Genomic DNA, 21563 nt, shown 5'->3' with positions numbered 1-21563 from the left:
GCTACTTTAGTTGTAAGATTAGTTTGTGTTTTTGAGACCTTTCTTGTTTCTTGAGAAAAGCTGGTATTGCTATATACTACCCTCTTAGGACTGCCGAAGATGTTGGACAGTTGTGTTTTCATTTTCATTTGTTTCCATGAATTTCTTAAATTCTTCTTTAATGTCCTGGTTGACACATTTCTTTTTTGGTAGGATGCTCTTTAGCCTCCATGTATTTCAGTTCTTTCCTAATTTCCTCTTGTGATCGAGTTCCAGTTTCAAAGCATTGTGGTCTGAAAATATGAAGAGAGTGATCACAGTCTTTTGGTACTGGTTGAGACCTGATTTGTGATGCAGTATGTACAATCTGTTCTGGAGAATTTTCCATGTGCACTTGAGAAGAATGTGTATTCTGTTGCATTAAGATGGAATGCTCTGATTATACCTGTGGAGTCCATCTGGTCCAGTGTGTCATTCATAGCCCTTGTTTCCTTGTTGATCTTCTGCTTAGGTGATCTGTCCATTGCAATGTGGGGGATGTTAAAGTTCCATGCTCTTACTGTATTATTATCAATGTGTTTCTTTAATTTTGTTATTAGTTGGTTTATATAATTAGCTGCTCCCTTGCTAGGGGCATAAATATTTACAATTGTTAGATCTTCTTGTTGGATAGACCCTTTATTATGATATAGTGTCATTCCTCATCTTATTACAGTGTTTGGTTTAAAAATCTAACTTGTTTAATAAAAGGATTGCCACCCCAGCTTTCTTCTGATGTCCATTAGCATGATAGTTTTCCACCCCCTCATTTTCAATCTGGTGGTGTCTTTGGGTCTAAAATGAGTCTCTTGCAGCAATGCCTTGGTGGTTCAGTTGGTTAAGTGTCTGCCTTCGGCTCAGATCATGATCCCAGAGTCCTGGGATCAAGTCCTGCATTGGGCTCCTTGCTAAGCAGGGAGCCTGCTTCTGCCTCTGCCTGCTACTCCCTGAGCTTGTGCGCTCTCTCTCTCTCTCTCCCTCCCCCCACCCCGATAAATAAATAAATAAATAAAAACTTTCTAAAAAAATGTGTTTTTTGCGGACAGCCTATAAGATGGGTCTTGCTTTTTTTTTTTTTTTTTTTTTTTATTCAATCTGATACCATGTGTCTTCTGATTGAGGCTTTTAGCCCATTTACATTCAGAATAACTATTGAAAAATGGGAATTTAATGCCATTGTAATACCTGTAAAGTCACTGTTTTCTGCATATTGTCTCTGTTCCTTTCTGATCTATGTTACTTTTGGGCTCTGTCTTCACTTATAGGATCACCTTTAATATTTCTTATAGGGCTGGCTTAGTGATCACAAATTCTTTCAGTTTCTTTTTGTCCTGGAAGCTTTTTATCTCTCCTATTTTGAATGATAGCCTTGCCAGTAGTTATTTATCTCTCTTTTTTTCAGCTTCCTTATTCTCCATCATTTGGTCTTCTATATCACTAATTCTCTCTTCTGCCTCATTTATCCTAGCAGTTAGAACCTCCATTTTTATTGCATCTCATTAATAGCCTTTTTGATTATGGTTTGTTTGATTTAGGTCTTTTATTTCTCCGGAAAGGGATTCTCTAGTGTCCGCTATGCTTTTTTCAAGCCCAGCTAGTATCTTTATAATTGTTATACTGAATTCTAGTTCTGACATCTTATATCCATACTGATTAGGTCCTGGGCAGTCAGTATTGCCTCTTGTTCTCTCTTTTGAGGTGAGTCTTTCCATCTTGTCATTCTTGCAGAATGTGGTTGCTTTTCTATTTGTAGAACTGCAGCAATTCTTTTCTTAGATCTCCAGTGGTGTTCAGAATGAGTTGATAGCCATCTAGCTGAATTCCTGGGACCAGATGAAACTAAGGTCTCCTACTCCATCACCATCTTGAACTCCTTTTGTAGTTATATTTTTACTGCTTTTATTTTTTTTTAAAACCTTCACATTAGCTTTATAAGTGGTTAGTCTACTATTTTGGCTATACATTTACCTCTACTGATGAGATTTTTACTTTCACTGTTATCTGGTTACTAATCAGTACCCTTTCTTTTCAGCTTAAAGAGGTCCCTTTAACATTTCTTTTTAGGCCAGTTTAGCTGTGATGAGCTCCTTTAGCTTTTGCTTGTCTGGAAAACTTTCTCTCCCTCCTTCAGTTCTGAATGATAATCTTGCCAGGTAGAGTAGTCTTCACTGGAAATCTTTTGCTTTCAGTACTGAATATATTGTGCCATTTTCTTCTAGCTTGCAAAGTTCCTGTTAAAAAAATCTGCTAATAATTGGGGCACCTAGGTGGCTCTGTGGGTTAAGCCTCTGCCTTTGGCTCAGGTCATGATCTCAGGGTCCTGGGATCAAGCCCCACATCGGGCTCTCTGCTCAGCAGGGAGCCTGCTTCTTCCTCTCTCTCTGCCTGCCTCTCTGCCTACTTGAGATCTCTCTCTCTCTCTGTCAAATAAATAAAGTCTTAAAAAAAAAAGAAGAAAAAGAATCTGCTAATAATCTCATAGGGTTCCCTTGTCAATACCAAGTTCTTTTTCTCTTGCTGCTTTTCAGAGTCTCTTTAACTTTTGAGATTTAATTGTAATGTGTTTTAGTTTGAATCTGTTTGGATTCATGTCTTTTGGAATTCTCTAGACTTCCCGTGTCTGGATGTCTGTTTTGTTCCCCTGGTTAGGAAAGTGTCCAGCCATTATTTCCTCAAATAAGTTTTCTGTCCCTTTTGCTCTCCTTTCTCTTTTGGGACCCCTGTTATTCAAAGTCTGCTCTGCTTGATGTTGTTCTGTGAGTCCCATAAGCTATCTTTATTTTTTAAAATAATTTTTTCTTTTTGTCACTGTTTGGATGAGTTCCATTACTCTGTCTTCTAGGTCACTGAGCCTTTCTTTTCTTTTATCTGGTCTGCGGTTGAATCCATCTGGTATATTTTTCAGTTCAGTTATTGCATTTTTCAGCTCCTCTTTTTTGTACTTTCTTACATTATATGTCCCTTATTGAAGTTCTATTATTCATTCATTTTTCTCCTGAGATTGGTAAACATCTTTATAACCATTACTTTGACGTTTTTATCAGGTAAAGGACTTCTCTCCATTTCATTGAGATTTTTTTTCCTGGGATTTTGTCTTGTTCTTTGATTTGGAACACATTCCTTTTTCCTCTGACTTTCTCTTTGTTTTTCTATATTAAGCAAAACAGCTGTCTCTCCCAGTCTTGAAGTAGTGCTCACAGGAAGATGGGGGTGTGTTTCTGTCTGTTGCCTGTGTACTGTGGGGTTGTAGCCTGTTAAGAACTGTGTCTCCAATTGTTTCAGTCCCATGGGCCCAGAAATGCCATCCCCCTGACTACAAATGCTCAAGGGTCATCCCCTGTGTGCTTTGGCAGGGCCTCATGGTAGTACTAGGCCAGGGTAAGCTCACTTGTCAGGGTGAGCAGGACTGGGGTGAGACTGCCCACTGGCTTTAGCAGAGCAAGTCTCCAGGAGAGTGCAGGGTTGGGACAAGTGATGCTAGCAAGGAGAAGAGTGCAAAAATGATGCCTACTAGTGCCAGCACTACCAAGGCAGGAGAAGAGTGCAGAATTGTACCTGTCAGCATCCTCATCCTCAGAGGGTTCCAACAGACCCCTCTTCTTCCAGGAGATGCCTTCTGCCTAACCAGTGAGTCTCCATCACATGCGGTCTCAGTGCCCTCTAACCTGCTGCTTTTGTGCTGGGTCATAGGGTGAGTGAGTGTGTGCACGAACACTCGAAAAGCGGAGTCTCAGTTTCCTTTAACCTTTTGGATCTCTTGTTTTTTAAAGCCAGATATTTTGGGGACTTGTCTCTCTGGTACAGGTCCCAAGGGTTGGGGTGCCTCATGTGGAACTTCAACCTGTTGCTCCTCACGGGTTGTCTCTGTACTTGTCAGGTCACTCTTGCTTGTGGGTCATCCTAGTGTGGGTGGGGTTTTGGGCCATACTGCATCTCTGCCTCTTTTACCTGTCTCAGTGTGGTCTTTTTTCCGTTGTTGTGGAGCAGCTGTCGAGCTAGTTTTCACGTCTTTTTTCAGAGAGAATTGTTCTATATGTAGCTGTAGATTTGGTGTGTTCTGAGTTTTCCTCTACCACCATGTGACCTGCTCTCTCTGTGGTTGTTTTTTCAAAGAAAAGATTACATAGAGTTTCTTAGACATATCTATAAACTTAAATGGGTAAAAAAATTTAAGGTCTTTCTAAGTCGAAAAAGCAGAAAGTTTATTAGTCTAAATAAACCAATCTATATGTATTTTTAAAACGTCCCATTGGTACGTACCTGTTTTTCTGTTTAAGCTCTAACCAGAGCACATACCTGCCGGGTCACATTCCCCTCTTTCAGAGGGGAAATACTTCTGAATGGGTAGAAGTCTTTTAACTCAGAACATAGTTAGTGCTCAGCAAAAGGCTAGTGTAATTGTATTGTGTTGCAGATATTATTAGCCCTGTGTAATCATAGCTCCTGACGAATACATCCGTTCCCTTGAGAGCTTGCTTTCAGTCTGCACGGTGCTCTCATACTGGTGTTGCAGAGCTCTGTGAGGTACATAGAGCCAGTTGTTGGGCTCCCTGTTGTCATATTAGGAAACCAAGGACTGGGACGGTTATGACCTGTCCAAGGTTACAAAGTGGAAGACAGCACAGGTCAACAAACCTAGAATCTTTCAACTCTTCCGTGCTTCCTTCCTTTGGCCTATGGGTGTCCACACCCATAGGTGCAGCAAGAGGTCCCCTCTTTAGTTGGAGCATTGACTATCTCTAGGGCCAGGATTCATCATTGACCAGCCATTTTGCTGGGTCTTCCTCAGCAAACTGAGTCTGCATATCTCTGAAGAGTTGTTGGAAATAGTATCTCCAACTTCCATGGCAGGGTAAGTGTGCTCCCCACTTGATGCTTGCGTACTTACGTGAGCACACATACATAGGCGAACAAGTTCAGAGTCCGTATATATTTATGTGATAGGTACGCAGAGGTTTGACTTCCCTTACCCTAGTTAGGGCTATGTGTGGTTTTATTCATTCATATCCTAACACCCTGGCATAGATCAGTGACTCAGCAGAGAGCAAATTACAGTTTATTTCATGATCCTAGGCTATTTTAGAAAGAACCATTGCATTCCCCCATTGTTTTATAAACTAAGAATGTTTAGTTGATGGCATGTGAGACAGAGTCTCTGTTCCTATTCTTCTTGAGTCAGTCCTGGTGACAGCTACTTGTGTGACTTTTATTAGCTTGATTTTTTTTGTTTAAAGATTTTATTTATTTATTTGACAGACAGAGATCACAAGTAGGGAGAGAGGCAGGTGGTGTGGGGAGGGAGCAGGCTCTCCCCTGAGCAGAGAACCTGATGTGGGGCTTGATCCCAGGACCCTTGGGTCATGACCTGAGCTGAAAGCAGAGGCTTTAACCCACTGAGCCACCCAGGTGCTCCACTAGCTTGATTTTTTTAAATGCACATATTTTGTTCAAATTCCTGGTGTGGCCTTAAATTGAAGTTAGATTTTTCATCAGTCTCCATAAGGGAAGACTTTATAGTGAATTGTTCAGATTGTGGTTGGAGGGAAATAGTTCCAAACGACAGGAGAAAACAGATCAAAGAAGAAAGTAAACAGGAGACTGGGCACAAGCAGGGCCAGGCCCCCTGCCTCTTTGTGGACTCTGCCCTGGGGTAGGATTTTAAGGGCAGGAGGTTGAACAGGCCTAATCCTGTGTGCAACCCTTTGGCCTCAGGCACATCAGAGGCCGGGTGACTTCTCTGTATTACATGCTTTTTCTCCTAATTTTTACCGTCCACTTTAGTTGGTTTATTTTCTCATTAAAAAAGTAATTATGTGACACAAGATTAAATGGAAGTGTTTACATTCTTTCCATTTCTGTTATTATAGATCACTTTCATTTAAAATGAGATTTGTTCTCTATTATTCTATCATTTGTAATTCATTTTTAGAACAGAAACAACATAGTAATGAAAAATGAAAGCCTCTAAAAGTTTTAATGTTTGCCTCTCTTTATACGAATAAGTAGCAGATTTGAAGAGGGAGATTTCACCATTAGAAGTTTAGAAGCTAATTTTGGTGATCTGGTGAGTGAAAAAATTCACCAAACGTGTTGTATGGATTGGTATTACCTAATGTAAGCATCAGGATGTCAAAGTAGACCAAGCCCATTTACGAGTATAGAGCTGTGTATCATCATGATTTAATTGAAATTGTATATATCTTTATTATTTCAGATCACGGGCTATATTTGCTTAGATTTTTTTGATGTTCATATCTACGTAGATAGCTAAGCCTGTTTAAAGTTTCAGATCAGCAGATAACTAGTGCTGACTAGTTCGTAAGATGCATTTAAAGTATATAAATTACCAAATTTATCATGGGGAAGAATGTGAGAGAGGATCTAGTCTATAAAGGAAGCCATTGTTTCTAAGACAAGTTCTGTTTCTCATTTTTGGGTGTTTTTTTGTTTGTTTTTTTTTTTCTTATTTTTGAGTAGTTAATACATTTCATGATTCAGAATTTAAAAGGAATAGGCTATGCTTTAAAAATTCTTTCAGGTACTCATTGCTCTTTCCAGAAGGCAACCAATATTTTCATGCCTACGCCATTCTAATTTCAATAAACTAATTTTGATCAGTGCATACCTATATTTTATGTTTGGCATAATTTCATTACCAGATCTTATTGCTTAAGAGCTTATAATTGTTTCTATTTAACTATTTCCTTATTGGGCATCTACATTTTTTTGTTTAGTTTTGTTCTTTAAAACAGCAAACATCCTTGCATATTTGTAGAACAGCAAACATATCAGTGTATTTTTAAAAATACAAATACTTTTTTCCATTGAAAAGTTACCATATTTTTATTTCACAATTTAAAACTTCTGAAATTCATTATATTCGTTGATTATGCTTACTGTGTTTTTCTCTGTGAAAAGCTGTTTTTAATGTAATAATATCACCTACAATCAGTAGAGCCTTAAAATAGAAGAGAAATGCTATTTTCCTGTATTTGTTTATCAGAGAGGAAATGGTTAAGAATGTTATAAAACATAATCCTTGTTCTGTGTCACTAGAATTCTTACTAGAGCAGTTGAATTAATTGCAGATTTCCTTCCCCCATTCCACTGTCCCCAGTTTAACATGTGTGAAATAGTGGTCAATCTTAGATTTTAGGAAAGGAGAGTGTATATTTGGCATGGATGTTTCCCCTCAGGTGTTAGGAAATATCCAAAGTTTTAGACAACTTAAATAACAATCTTTATTTTTTCTAAAATTATTCAATGTTTCTGGATAGTATTGGCCTACATATTCCTGGACTATCATAAAGTTGTTTTTTTTTAAAGATTTTATTTATTTATTTGACAGAGATCTCAAGTAGGCAGAGAGGCAGGCAGAGAGAGAGAGGGGGAAGCAGGCTCCCTGCTGAGCAGAGAGCCTGATGTGAGGCTCCATCCCAGGACCCTGGGATCATAACCGGAGCTGAAGGCAGAGGCTTTAACCCACTGAGCCACCCAGGTGCCCCAAGTTTCTTAAAATATGAATTTTAAAGGCATATACAGACTATGCCGTTGCTAGACGTTTTCTTCCTTCAAATAGAGTTCCTAAGTGTGAAACCCACTCACAAATGTGTGCCTTGCTATAGTGTCATTGCTTTCTTGTTTACATACTCACTTGTCAGATGTATATATAAATGCAAATCAGTTTAGTTTGGTCCTTATGTCCATTACATTCTCAGGACTTAGTACACATTCTAGGTAACAGATCTTCAAAGCATACAGCAGCTAATGTGTTAGATGTTACATGTCACACTCAGAAGGAAATGTGAAGAACTGTTGAAGGAGTGCAGATCTCAATCAACTGACCATGATTTCCCAAATGGCTTGGCGAGGAGGGGAGGCGGAGCTGTGGGGAGGGGGACTGCCGGCCGGAGTACTCCTGCTCTGTGGGATGTTATACTTCACCAGTGATTAACGTAGAACTTTGTATTTGTTTAAACACGATGTCCATAATTAATGAATGGCACACAAGGTTTGACATCATCTTGTGGTGGCACAGTTTGGGGATTATAATCAAAATTTGTGTTTCTGTCCTTTTTTTTTTTTTTTAATCTTCTTTAGTTTAGAACATCAGGTGCATTTTCCCAAAGATGGTCTTTGCAACCATTATTTAAACAAGAGGTTTCAGGGAAGTAGTGAACTTTTTCAACTGGTCTGGTCTTTAATACTAGCTATGAGAGCAATTACTTGGATTATCATTTTAACATAATTTTTCACCCAGCAATCCTTTTGAGAGTATTGTTTGCTTAGATTGAAACACTGAAATGCTTCTTCCTCCCTGCAGGGCAGTAGATTAAGGCAGGGAAACACAGGCAAATCAACATGTAAAACTGGGTCAAGTCGTCATTCAAGGGCTTGTGTGACCGTGGCATGGAGTGTGGAGTTGGGAGTGGCAGGAAACCCAGAGAGAGATAGCAAATTGCTGCGCCCCCATGCTTGGTGGACAAAAGGGGGATCAGGGCCCTGGGGAATCGAGGACAGCAGGCTTCCCAGAGTGGAAAGGAATCTTGCGGCAGTGTTGGCACTTGTGGACGTTTGTCCAGAGGAGTAAGGGGTCAGGATTGGAGCAGACAGAGTTGAGGGGTTTGTGGCTCCCAGCCAGTTGGGAGAATGGGCTGAGACTTGCTACCCCTTGGAAGTAGGACTGGAAGGACTGTGGGTTTTAGAAACATGGACAGGAATGTGGGTGAAGGTAGAGAGTTGAAGTGTCGTTGAACGCTGCACGTGAGTTTCACGGGTATCATTTGTAGTATTTCTATACCTGTGGAATGAGAGTGCCCCAGTGAGGCCTTTCCTAGCTCCTGTTCACATGTGCCGCGCTTTCGCAGTGAAGTGATGATTATACAGTATGATTATAGGACTACGGTTATGCTGTGTCATATGCGCAGCTGCAGTTTGGATGCAGACGTGCAGATGAGATTTTTTTCACTTCGGGGAGATATATACACACACATATTTATGTTTTATATTCATACATATATATATTTTAATATTTATATTTGTGTTGTACTTTTAAAAAAGATTTTATTTATTATTTAAGAGAGAGACAGAGACAGAGCCACTAGCACAGGGAGCAGCAGAGGGAGAGGGAGAAGCAGACTCCCCTCTGAGCAGGGAGCCTCTTGGCGGGGCTCCATCCCAGGACCCTGAGATCATGACCTGAGCTGAAGGCAGAGGCTTAACCCACTGAGCCACCCACCTGCCCCTATATTTATGCTTTAAAATTTTATTTTTATTTATCACATACAGACACACCCGAACAAACACAATTTTTTTTTACAAAAACTAAAAGAAAAAAAATGGCAGCAGTTTTGTTAAACATTCTTCTCCCCCCTCACACTAGTTAACAGATTTCAGATGCAAATACACCCTCATTATCCAAATTCAAATCCCTGTCACTCACCACCATTGTGGAGTGTGCTTTGGTTTGCCAGTCTTGTACTCATGGTAACTAGATGTTCCATTTCCCAGCAGAGCTTTTCTGGTTTTGTCTTGGCACTCCAAGTGTCTTTCTAAATTCTCTCCTTTAGTGATGTATCTGTCTCAAGAATTTTCCTCAGTATAATACATTTTAGAATTTGAGCCAGGGGAGCCTTTTCCCCTCTGAAGACACCTCCGTGGGACAAAGTTGTGTCAGTTGCTCTGCAGTCTGAGGAAGCAGAAGCCGGGGGCTGAGCTAAAGTGGATGCTTGCTAAGAGAAAAGTGACCCTTGTCGGTCCAAATCTTACCTCCAGCTTACGAAAGATACCGACCCAGGCTTCTACCATCTCTTTCCCTTTCATTGGGGAGCTCCCTCTGCTTCATCTGGCTTCACTTTGATTTCCAAATGCATTTATTATTTTGGATAAGGCTGGGTTGACTCTGGAAAGACTGGTTTGAGAAATACCCTTGACATTTCAAATCAAAACAAACCCAGACATAGATTGGCTTGCAGCTGAGTTTGGGACCATCCCTGTGAGCCCCTCTAGCGTCGGCCGTGGTGTGGGACTCATTCCCCTGGGAAGAGGGAGCAGCAGTGTCATGTAGAGGTTTTCTCGATTTTTCTTGGTAATGCTCCAGCCGGTCTCTGATTTGGAAATCTGCTTCTGTCTCTCCCCCCCTTGCCTATAGGCTGGCGGCTCTCAAGTCATCTTTACTAATCCACTGGAGATAGTAAAGATTCGCCTGCAGGTGGCTGGAGAGATCACCACAGGACCCAGGGTCAGTGCCCTGAATGTACTCCGAGACCTGGGGCTTTTCGGTCTGTATAAGGTGAGTAGATTCCCTCCGGCAATCTCAGTAGAGAGTTTGCCATGTACTCGATAGAATGCGAAAGAATGTGGAGACCTGGCTTCTCCCCACAAAGTGGAAAAGCAATTTTGTCCAGCAGGGTAGTCCCTTGAGTACAAAACACAGACAAAGACAAAATCAGGACACTTTTATGTGAGGCAGTGGGATATACAAACACACTCTCCTGTTGTCCCTTCAGCCGTTACGAAGCTGCCGGCAGGGAGCCGGGAGGGAGGCCCATACCGCAGACCTGCTGACTTTAGCCTCACAGCCTTTGATTTGATGGCAGGTTTGGGAGAAGTTTCTTTGGTGTTCTCTTTGGTCTGTTTTAGGACTTCAAAATAGTCCTGTGTTTATTTTGAGTCTGAGTTATCTCTATTGTTATCTTCCCAGTAGGAGCTTCTGTTTGTCTTAATAATTTGACCGCAGTGAAACAGTAGTAGAGTTTGGGAGAATTCAGGTCTTTAAGAAGTTAAGTGGTGGGATTTGTCAATAATGAATTCCATTAAAAAGAAAAAAAAAAAAAAGACAATACAGAGTGTACTGTACTTTAGCAAAATGCCAGTCAACAGATTCCTTCCCTGCAGGTGTACTTACTCCCATCATTACAGATCAGATGTAATGGAGCAGAAGCTATGATTGTTCTTAAACAAGGAAGAGTATTTCTTTCCATTCTTTTGCCTGGCGGAAGGGAGGAATACGTAAATTTGGCTGCTATTAGACAACTGTGTTTCTACAGCATCTGAGTTATTTATAGATCTATCACTGTAGAAATGTGTAAAGTGCTTCTGTAGCTACAAATTGGAAATTAGAAATTCTCTCGATTAGAATCACACAGGTCCAGGGCTCCTAGGACACCGGCAGACCAGCGATGACTATCTTGAGAGAATTCTGCACACATTTCCTCCCTTCCACCCCCCATTTCCATCCTTTCTGAAATTCCCTTTGAGAGCTAAATTTATTAATATTGCTTGTCTGTATCCTCTTCAGAGAGTCCTTGGATTTGTTGTTGTTGTTGTTGTTGTTAATGTTTGAGTTTGTCTTTTGAAAACAGAACCATTAGGGAAACGAGGGCTGAAGATGGAGTTTTTGGCTGGCTAGGTCAAGCCCTGGGTGGGAGAATAGCTGGGCTACTGACCAAGTTGAGGAAGGTATTTATTTTTCCTCAGTCACTGAGGCAAGCTATCCCTGGGAGGCTTTCTGTTCCAGTGGAAACTTCTGCTGAAAGAATTTTTCCCAGTTCCCCACAGTCCTCTGCTACCTAGGACCTAGGGACTGAGGAGGGAAGGTTGGTGGTTTCTTTTTCCCGTCCCTAAAATAGTCATCTTTCTCTTCCATTGCCACTGCCTATAGCTCAACTGGTAGTTCATAGGCTCTACGCTGTGTGCATTGAATGGACGAATTGTTAGTTTTGTGGGCTGCCTTCGCTGGTTGCTTTGGAATCAAGCTATCAACATTAGGTTTCCAAGTCTGTTCCCAATCTTGCCTCCCCCTCACATCCACCAAAGCCACACAGACAAGCAGCCTGGAGGTTTGAGAACTGACTCTTTATTAACCTTAAAATCTGAATCTGTATTGGAAATGCCAGAAAATTCTTAGTTGTCAGGATAACATCATTACCCAGTTAACAAACTCTAGGTCTCCAGGGTCCTCCAGCCTTTCTCAAACTTTGAGCCAGGTACATTTCCTATGCCTCTCTCTTTCCCCTCCCATTTCCATTCCACTCAGTCCCCATGCTATTTGAGGGGACACCTAAGGCTTGTCACCCCGGATCCCTTGTGGGCATTCATGGTCCTGTTTACACAACTGTTTTGTACTATCTCTTCACTTGTGACAGGGTGCCAAAGCGTGTTTCCTCCGAGACATTCCCTTCTCTGCGATCTATTTTCCTGTTTATGCTCATTGCAAACTGCTTCTGGCTGATGAAAATGGACACGTGGGAGGTGTGAATCTCCTTGCAGCCGGAGCCATGGCAGGTAACTACTTTTTTCTTTTCTTTTTTTTTTTTTTAAACCAAAGAACCCTCTCCCACCATGCTCTTTACAGAATGTCTGTGTACTGTCCGCCTTTATTTCTGGAAGGGTTATTGTTTATATCTGACTTAGTTTAAATATGATTGCTTTTTCTCCTTTGTGGGATATGCTGTAATTCTGATGAGAGTTAATTACATTTGCATAATGTGGATAAACAGCGTAATGCAGCTTAGCAACTCAGAGCCAAATTAGATCTGCCCATCTAAATTGGGCTTTCATCATTAACACGCTTCTTAGCCTCCTGTGCCCCTGAAACCTTGGGTGCAGCCAAGCTGAGCATTAAGGTGGAAGTGTTCTTCATCAGATCAGTTGCTTCATTGTATCTCATGTGATGCCCAGGTTTGGCATGTCTCACGTGCTATTTCTGCATGATGAAGTCTACATGATTGGCTCAAAATTGAGCTTTCTCCATGATACTGTTCATGTTCCTTCTACCATCATTCTCTTTAGATACAAGTAAGCAATACTTCCCCAGCAAACTACCCTACATGCAGTTGGCATGTCTTCTCTGTCCCTTAACACTCTCTTTAGTAATAGTTGTTTGCATAAGTTTATTTTTTGTAGTAGGCTGGGAGCTTTTTGAGAGCAAGAGTTTCATCATCTTCATTTTTGCTCTCCCTTAGTGGTCAGCGTAGTAATAATAGGAGCTCAAATGTCAGTGGAACAAATGAAGATCTTTATTTGGTCTAAATTCCCAAAGTAGACACAAAAGAGATTCCATCTGAAAGAGGAGCATAACAAATGCAGGAAGGTACTAAGATGCTTCCTTCCGATCTCACAGGCCCAGCCTTCCTCTTGAAGGAGCCGACTTGGGATAGAGGGGGAAGACCAGGTGTCCTTGGCTGCACCAGCTCTCAGAAATGACAGAGGGAGGAAAGGGCATGTATTTGCTCCCCATTGCTGCTGGTCCAGGATAGAAACGTGAAGGGTGAACACAAACTCAAGCATAGTGTCCAAATGCTCAGCGTCGATCTCACTGGCTGGGCTCATAGTACTGCGTAGCTGTCACTGGATTCATCCTCCTCTGCTGCCCGACAGCCTGAGCCCTTCCTAGAGTATAGTGTGTATGGTGGGGTTCGGAAGGGGTTGAGCCCGACCATGTTGTTGTTCTCACCCACAATGACAAGGAGTGACTCGTGATAGTTACAAAACTCTCTCCGGGAGCTCTGAGCCCTTATCTGGGGGTCCAGCAAATCCCATGTTCTCTGGCGTTTGTTACTTGAGTCAACCAAAAGCCGGGAAAGCTACCTGCTCCATGCTGAGTGCTTGTGCAGCCCCTTTTTGGTACTCACCAAAGTCTCCCACTTTTAAATGGGGCCAGCAGATTTTCCCTCCAAGCTTTTGCCTGTGCTTTCCAGTCAGCAGCAAAACAAAACAAAACAAAAAAGAAACAGCGAAAGAACAGTCTAACTGTGGACAGGCATTTTGCCAGTGGTTGATGGAACCAAGTAAACATTTCCATGGAACTGTCAGCACCAACTTCTTGCCCACAGATACTTGAATGTCAGTTTTCAGAATAAGAGATGATTTTTTTCTAGTTTTTCCCAGTAAAGCCTTGCTGGCAGGCCCTAAGAACATTTAGAATTCAGAACATTCCAAAGACAGGCAATTTACCTCCTTCCATGTGAATACAGCACTGGGCCGCGTGGAGGGACACAGTCGCGTCATCCTGCAACAGCGGCCCTCACATGTCTGCCAGTTCCATCTGCCCCGCAAGGATTCAGTGGTGTTAAGGCCAAATTGAATATCATCCCTCTGAGGAACATTATCTTGCTCCTTTGTTCCCAGCTTTGTTTTCTAAGCCAAAGATGTGGTTGTGAGATCTCTCTTGGGTGTCCCACTGCTGATCAATCTCAGCATGACCCCAGGGAGCTCAGGCACAAGGGATAGATGATAAGGCCTTTTGATGATCAGTTCCCCTATTGCTCCTTAACTGGTTACCTGGCCTCCTCAGCTCCCATTGTGATGACTTCTGTCATTAAGTATGTCTGAAAAGAGTCCCATTCTACTCTCGAGGTGGCCCCTCAAACAGGTGAGTGGATATGAGTACTGACAATCACCTTGCACAGTAAGGTGACAAGAATCAGCAAAAAACACCCACTCCATTTAGCATCTCATTAAACAGGCAGTGTCCTCATTTCTTAGTATATACAAAAATACTTGTATCTTATTTACCAAAAAAAAAAAAAAAAAAAAAAAAAAGGAGGTAAAATAACTGAAACCTAAATGAGAATACTTGGGAATTGTCCTAGTGATATTGCTGCGTTTTTTTCTTCTCATAGTTCTTTGGGATCATGCAATGTAGAGTGATTTTCCTGATTCAGAAAGAAAAAAGAATTTTGTTCCACATGGAAGCATCTAATAGGCTCATGTATCCTTTTTTCCATGAGTTCCCAGGCATCTGTTTAAGAAACTTTGGTTAGAGCAGTTAAAGTTGCTAATTGTATTGTTAGATGTTAGCAGTATTTCTGTTCTTTATAAGGTACTTCGGATGACTTAAGTGTGCCTTTCTCCTGAAAGGTGTGCCTGCGGCTTCTCTGGTGACTCCCGCTGATGTCATCAAGACAAGACTGCAAGTGGCCGCCCGTGCAGGCCAGACGACATACAGTGGTGTCATCGACTGTTTCAGGAAGATACTCCGGGAAGAGGGGCCTTCAGCATTTTGGAAGGGGACTGCAGGTAGGGGCTTCGGCCATACAGAATGGCTGGCTGGTGTTAGGGACCTGCTCCCATCACTCACGCACTGGCTTTGCCGCAGTCATGTTCAGTAGCCCCACTCCCTTCTCTTTTTCAGCTCGAGTGTTTCGATCTTCTCCCCAGTTTGGTGTTACCTTGGTCACCTATGAACTTCTCCAGCGGTGGTTTTACATTGATTTTGGAGGCCTGTAAGTGCAGCTATTCAACTTCTTGTAAAAGAAAGCACCGAAACCAAAATAGGTCTTTGTTTGGCCTACAGAGGCATTTTTGGAACTCTTAGAACTGGGTTGGACAGAGAATCCTACAGGACCAGTGGGCTCGAGCAGCTTCAGTGTGAGGACAGTAAGACCTTGGTCGGGGGACATCACACACAGGGTTACGCAGTGACTTGGGGGAAGTGAAGGCAAGCAGCAAATTAAAATGTTATGTGAATAAGTTGTCTTTTTTAATGTAAGCAAATACAGAGCTTCGTGGATTTAAGTCCTAATTATTTGAATTTCATGATATGGCCTTTTCACCAGATATAATGTAAATTTGTATTAGTAACACTTTTATAAACTTTCTTTCCAAGTCTTTCCAAGACTCAGTCAAGACCTTCCACACCTCCGAGACTTCATTATTTTTATTTATTATAGTTAAGTATAGATGTTCTTAGAGCTAACAAACAGGAAAAAAAAACTTTCGAGAGAGGTTATGCTTATGGACTTAATTACTGGTGAAATCGAGGTCAGAAGTTGGTCACTTGAAGCCTGTGCTGTAAAGAAAAGGAATTATTTGTTGATCTGCTGGGTGGGCAAGGTTGTACCTAAAGCAAGCAGTTATCAGCTTTTCAGGAGTTGATCAAATCCCATATCTGGGTCTTCAGCTCATAAACCTCTAACCCCGCTTCCTTGCTCAAAGGCCAAATAGAGAAGTAGCTGTTGAACCAAGGAGTAGAGGGACTTCTACAAAGTAGGATGTGAGATAGGAATCTTACAACTCCAGGGTTTTCTGTGCTTTCACATTGTGTAAAAGTAAGTATCGTATCTGTGTGTCTTTAAATTTAGTAATAATGTTCATGAGTCTACCACTTAAAAATTAGCTTTTGAACTATGTCAAATAAAAGAAAAATATAAACTTTTTATGACCAGTTTATGCTTAGTGCAGAAAATATGGAAAACGTAAAAGAGAAAAACACAAATCTACTTCTCTGAGAGTGTTATTATTTAAGAGTGTTTTCTTCTGATCTGTTCTCTGTGGATCTATTTATAAATTGAGGCCATTTCTTTTCCAAATCAAAAATGTGATGCTTTCAACGCAGCTATAAATCAAGAGAAATTTAGCATAGATAATGAGGAAGTAGCCGGACAAACACTCCTCTCTGTGGCACCTGGGTGAGACTGGAAACGTGCTTCTGTGTTCCTGGGCCATCCGCAGCAGTCTTGAGCACGCTAACCATTGGCTTTTTCCCGTCAACAGCAAACCCTCTGGCTCAGAACCAACACCTAAGTCACGCATCGCAGACCTTCCTCCTGCCAATCCCGACCACATCGGTGGATACAGACTTGCCACAGCCACTTTCGCTGGCATTGAAAACAAGTTTGGCCTTTATCTCCCCAAATTTAAATCTCCTAGCGTTGCTGTAGTTCAGTCAAAGGCAGTGGCGGCGGCAGCTCAGTGATGAGACAACCGTTGCGTGTGGCCAGATGGTGCCCTGGAGAGAGAAGCCTAGAAGAGCAGCCCTGTAATGTATCCAGTCAGTTGCATGGTGCTGACTGAGCTGAGGAGTCAGACTCTTCTTTCTATATGACATATACATATATTTGTTTATAAAGTAATCATTTGCCCAGGAAAAAGCAACAACGCAGTTTCGAGCTTTAGTGTTAAGTGTTGAAATGTTTTCTAAGCCTTGGCATGAATTAGTGTTCTAGACTGCTTTGCACAGCTTGCACTTATAGTGACTGTACATATTGTACATCTTTGTACAGAGACATCTTGGCACCTCATCCCAACAAATCACGTTTATAGAATGTACTGCGGTTCGAAGTGGCTTGAAATGTACAGAATGTTTTGAAAGTGTTTTATTAAGAGTCACACAAAAATAAATGTATTAAAATTAAATCCATTCTCTTATTGGTGACTTATGGAAATAAAGCATCAATATTGGATGTATTTAATTCCCAGTTCGTTTTCCATTCTGGAAGAAAAGGTATTTGCTGATAGGAGGCATAACACGACCAAGCGCTTACACCACTGAATCAGAGATCCTTTGGAAAAGATGCATGCTAGTGGAAGCCAGAGGACCAGGCTAATGACTTGTGTGTGCTGAGGTGTTTCCATCTGTGTTTAACACGTGTGTAGATTCTCCTGTGTTCATCAGTAGCATTTCCTCGCTAGCTCCTCTCCTGTCGGTGTGCATATGGAACAGGGATGTCTCCAGCATTCCTGACTTAGTTTTGCTTTCCTCTGACACAGCAAGGCAAGGGCCTAGCTTTCAAGATTAAAGGATACTTGGGCAACTTTTCCTCATATGGATATGATTCCAAAAAAATAATAAAATGCACACCAAAATGTATCCATGTAGTTGGATTTTCCTTCATAAATACAGGGATAGTGCTTTCTATTTTGATTCACTACCAGTTCCAAATAACTCGTGATCAGGTGTCCCTCTCTCCCACTTCTGTAGGAAATTATTTGATTTGGAAAGGGTGATGGGAGTGAGGGGAGGGAAGAAGAAAATGAGAAGCTGTATCTTGTGATTTTTAGTGGGGTCTAGGTTCTTCCTTATGAATCCAAATCCAAACTACTTATTCCAAAGTCACTCGCCAAGGGTGTGATTACTAATTTAGATCTAAACATGCATCTTGACAGCCACAGCTACACTTTGCTAGGGTTGTGATTTGATGTGTACATCAGAATTTACGTTAGCAAAGTGCTTTGAGAAAACATTCTTGCTATTGCCCGTAAGCCAAGGTATGAGAATATATGCAAATATTTTCAAGGGGCAAACTTGGAGATAGACCCAGTCACTTAGAATCCTACACGGCACTTACCACTTGTAACACAACCAGAAGCTCTCAGGCCTTGTAGGAACAGAAGACTTGCTTTGAAAGCAAGTTACCTCCAAATGTATTCAGTTCTCATTGGAATGGAATAAATAACAATACAGTTGTTTCACTATTACCACCTGTTAGAAATATGCAAGTAGTCCGTGGATATGTTCTTACAAAAGATTCATAGAATATCTGTGCATATAATTGACCTTTGAACAACTTGGGGGCAGGGGACACCAACCCCCAGTGCAGTAGAAAACTGGCGTATATTGACTCCCCGATAATTTAACTACTAATAGCCTCCCCTTGACCAGAATCTTTACCGATAACATAACCAGTCACTTAACACAGATTTTGTACCTGTATTTTATACCGTATTCTTATAATAAAGTAAGCTAGAGAAAAAATGTGTAGAAAATCATAAGGAAGACACATTTACAGTACTGTATTAGAAAATCCGCTTATAAGTGGACTAGACCACACAGTTCAAACCCAAGTTGTTCGAGGGTCACGGGTATCGAGTAAGATGTGAAAGTGCCCTCTTCCCCCCTGCTTCTCCCTTCACCACTCCCTGCCTGAGAGGTAATCACTAGTAGGTTGGAGTCTAAATTTGTAGTCTGTTTTTCATATATCTATATATAAAAAAATATATGTATATATTTATATTTTTAAAACAAGGTTACGCTGTGTATGTATTGTTCTGTGACTTTTGTTCATTTAATATCTATGAGATTTTTCCATGCCCGTTCATAAAGATTTATCTTAATTTTTAATAGCTACATAGGATTCCATTGTATGAATTATGACACTTTTCATAAATACTCCCTTATTGACGTTCATTTTTTTCACTATTGCAGGCACTGCTGTAGTGAATGGTATTGCAGGCACTGCTGTAGTGAATGGTATATACATCTTTTTGTACATATATTTTTAATATGTGCCCTAGTATTTCATTAGGATATTTAAAATTGGAACTGATGATTCACAAGATATATGGATTTTACATTTTTTGTGTATATTTCCACGTTGTTCCTCAAAAAGGCTTTACTAATTTACTTTCCTACTGAAGCATATGAGAATGCTTGTTTATTGTAACCTCAGTGAAAATGGGTATTATCATTCTTACATTTTAGGTAAATCATGACAGGTGACCACTGTTGTTTAATTTTCATTTTCCTAACGACTAATAAGGTTGAATGACTTTTCATATTTACTGGCCGTTCGTATATGTTCTTACTGTGGAATACACAGAAAGCACATGAGATGTACATGTATGTATGCACACCCACACATAACTTAACGTCCTAAAGTGAACACCCACGTAACTACGCTTGTGAAAAAATCGTTCTCACACCTCAGAAATTCCCACATATCCTCCCCATCACACTCCTCTCCTCTTTAACACAGCCATATTCTTCATTTCTTTATAGTTTTATACCTATATATACCCCTAAATACAATATTTAGTTCCTATTTTTGAAATGTATATGAATCAAATTATATTGTAGACTTTTGAGACTTGTTTCTTTTGCTAAACATGTTGATACGAGACATCCATATAATCATGTGTATCTGTACTTTGCTCATCCCAGTATATGAATGTATTTTAATCTTTCCATTTTACTCTGGACATCTGAGTGCTTTCGAATTTGAGGATATTACAAACAGTGCTGCTCTGGATATTTTGTATGTGTATTCTAAAATATGCACTTTAAAGGTTTATTTATTTAATCTCTACACCCAGCATGGGGCTTGAACTCATAATCCCAAGATCAAGTCGCATACTCCCCCAAGCACCTCCAGAGTATGTACTTTAAAAGTACATATACCTACCAGTAGGACCACAGAGGCACAGGCTTGTTAGGTGCTTGCCAGATCATGTGAAACTGTTTCCCCAGATGTTCTTGTACTGATTTACATTCCTCCAAGGGTATATTGGCTTCTTAATTTTTACCAGTCTACTGGGTGTATAATGTTATCTCACTGTGCTTTTACTTAGCGGTTAACTTATGTCAAGTGAGACTGAACGCCTTTCATATGTCTATCTGTATTGTCACACTGTTCTTCGAAAAGATTTACTTACTTGCCTGCTGACAGCAGATGAGAACCCCAACATGTTTACTGGATATTAAGGTTCCATCTTTGGTGAGTGCAGTATGTGTTCAAGTTTCGTGTCCATTTCCCCCCAGCAATTTGCAGGGGATTCTGGTGTATATCTTGGATACTACTCCTTTATGAGTTGTGTTTGCAAAAATCTTTCCCCAATTTGTGGCTTGTCTTTTCACAGTGTTTTTGATAGATTACCATTTTAATATGTTCACATATTTTTACCTTATGGTTAGTATGTTTTAGATTTCACTTAAAAATCACTCTCTCTGGGTCGTGAGTATGGTTGATATTTTCTTCATAAATGCTTTATAGTTCTATGTCTCACACTGAGGTTTCATCCGACTTGGAAATGTCTTCTGCATGTGATAAGAGGTAAATTTTTTTGCGTCTTTATATGGTTAGTCTGTTGTTCCAGCACTGTTTATCGAGAAGACCCTCTTTTCCCTACTGCTTTGAAGTGCCTTCTCTGTTATATATGGACCATTGATATGTGCAGACAGATCCTTCTAGACTATTTTGTTGTATAGGTCTTTCCTTAAGCCAATATACAGTCTCTTCATTACTCCATCTTGAAAAAAGTTTTGGTATATAGTACTGTAAGTCTTTCCACCTTGTTATTCTTCAGAGAGCTTGTGGCTTTTCTTGGCTCTTCGCTCTTTCATATCCATTTTATTTTATTTTTTACAGATTTTATTTATTTATTTGACAGAGAGTGAGAGAGGGAGGGAACACAGGCAGGGGTAGTGGGAGTGGGAGAGGGAGAACCAGGCTCTCCGCTGAGCAGGAAGCCCAATGAGGAGCTTGACCCCAGGAACCTGGGATCACAACCTGAGCCAAAGGCAGATGCGTAAAGACTGAGCCACCCAGGCACCCCCTTCCAAATCCATTTTAGAAACAACTTGCGGGTTTCCTTCCAAAGACTAAGGAAGCCAAACACACTGAGATTTTAATTGGAGTTGCAAAGATTCTACAGGCCATATGGGGAGAATTTACATCATTATAGTGGACTTTCTAATCCATGAACATGATATATCTCTTATTTAAGTCTTTGTAATGTCTTAATAAAATTTTATCACCCAAGAGGTCTTGGACATTGTGTGTATATATATTCATTTCTAGGTATGCCATATATTTAGATACTATTATATCTTTTTAAAAAAAGTCATTCCTTGTACATAGGAACATAAGTTTCCTATCCATTTTTTATTTTCAAAAATTACAAACCTGAGAAGTTTGAAGAGGTAATATGAAACTCTTTGAATATGTTTCAACTAGATTCACCTATCTACATTTTTCCATGCTTGCTCTATCTTTGCAAATAATTCTTTTTGCTGAACCATTTGAAAGTATGTTGCAGGTGACATG

General features: G+C 40.6%; 1 protein-coding gene across 3 annotated transcripts in view; it reads left to right on the top strand.

The window, feature by feature from the left end:
• Positions 1-17157, top strand: part of SLC25A12 (solute carrier family 25 member 12) — a 199791-nt gene extending 182634 nt beyond the window's left edge. For all 3 annotated transcript variants that reach the window (XM_046018996.1, XM_046018994.1, XM_046018995.1), the window contains 5 exons: positions 10169-10309; positions 12165-12303; positions 14881-15039; positions 15155-15245; positions 16516-17157. In XM_046018996.1, coding sequence (XP_045874952.1) covers positions 10169-10309; positions 12165-12303; positions 14881-15039; positions 15155-15245; positions 16516-16717 — 732 coding nt within the window. In that variant the 3' untranslated portion in view covers positions 16718-17157. The remainder of the gene's footprint in view (positions 1-10168; positions 10310-12164; positions 12304-14880; positions 15040-15154; positions 15246-16515) is intronic.
• The last annotated feature ends 4406 nt before the right edge of the window (positions 17158-21563 follow it).

The sequence above is a fragment of the Meles meles genome, chromosome 9 (genome assembly GCF_922984935.1).
Source record: "Meles meles chromosome 9, mMelMel3.1 paternal haplotype, whole genome shotgun sequence".
Classification (NCBI taxonomy): Eukaryota; Metazoa; Chordata; class Mammalia; order Carnivora; family Mustelidae; genus Meles; species Meles meles.
This window is presented reverse-complemented; position numbering and strand designations above follow the sequence as displayed.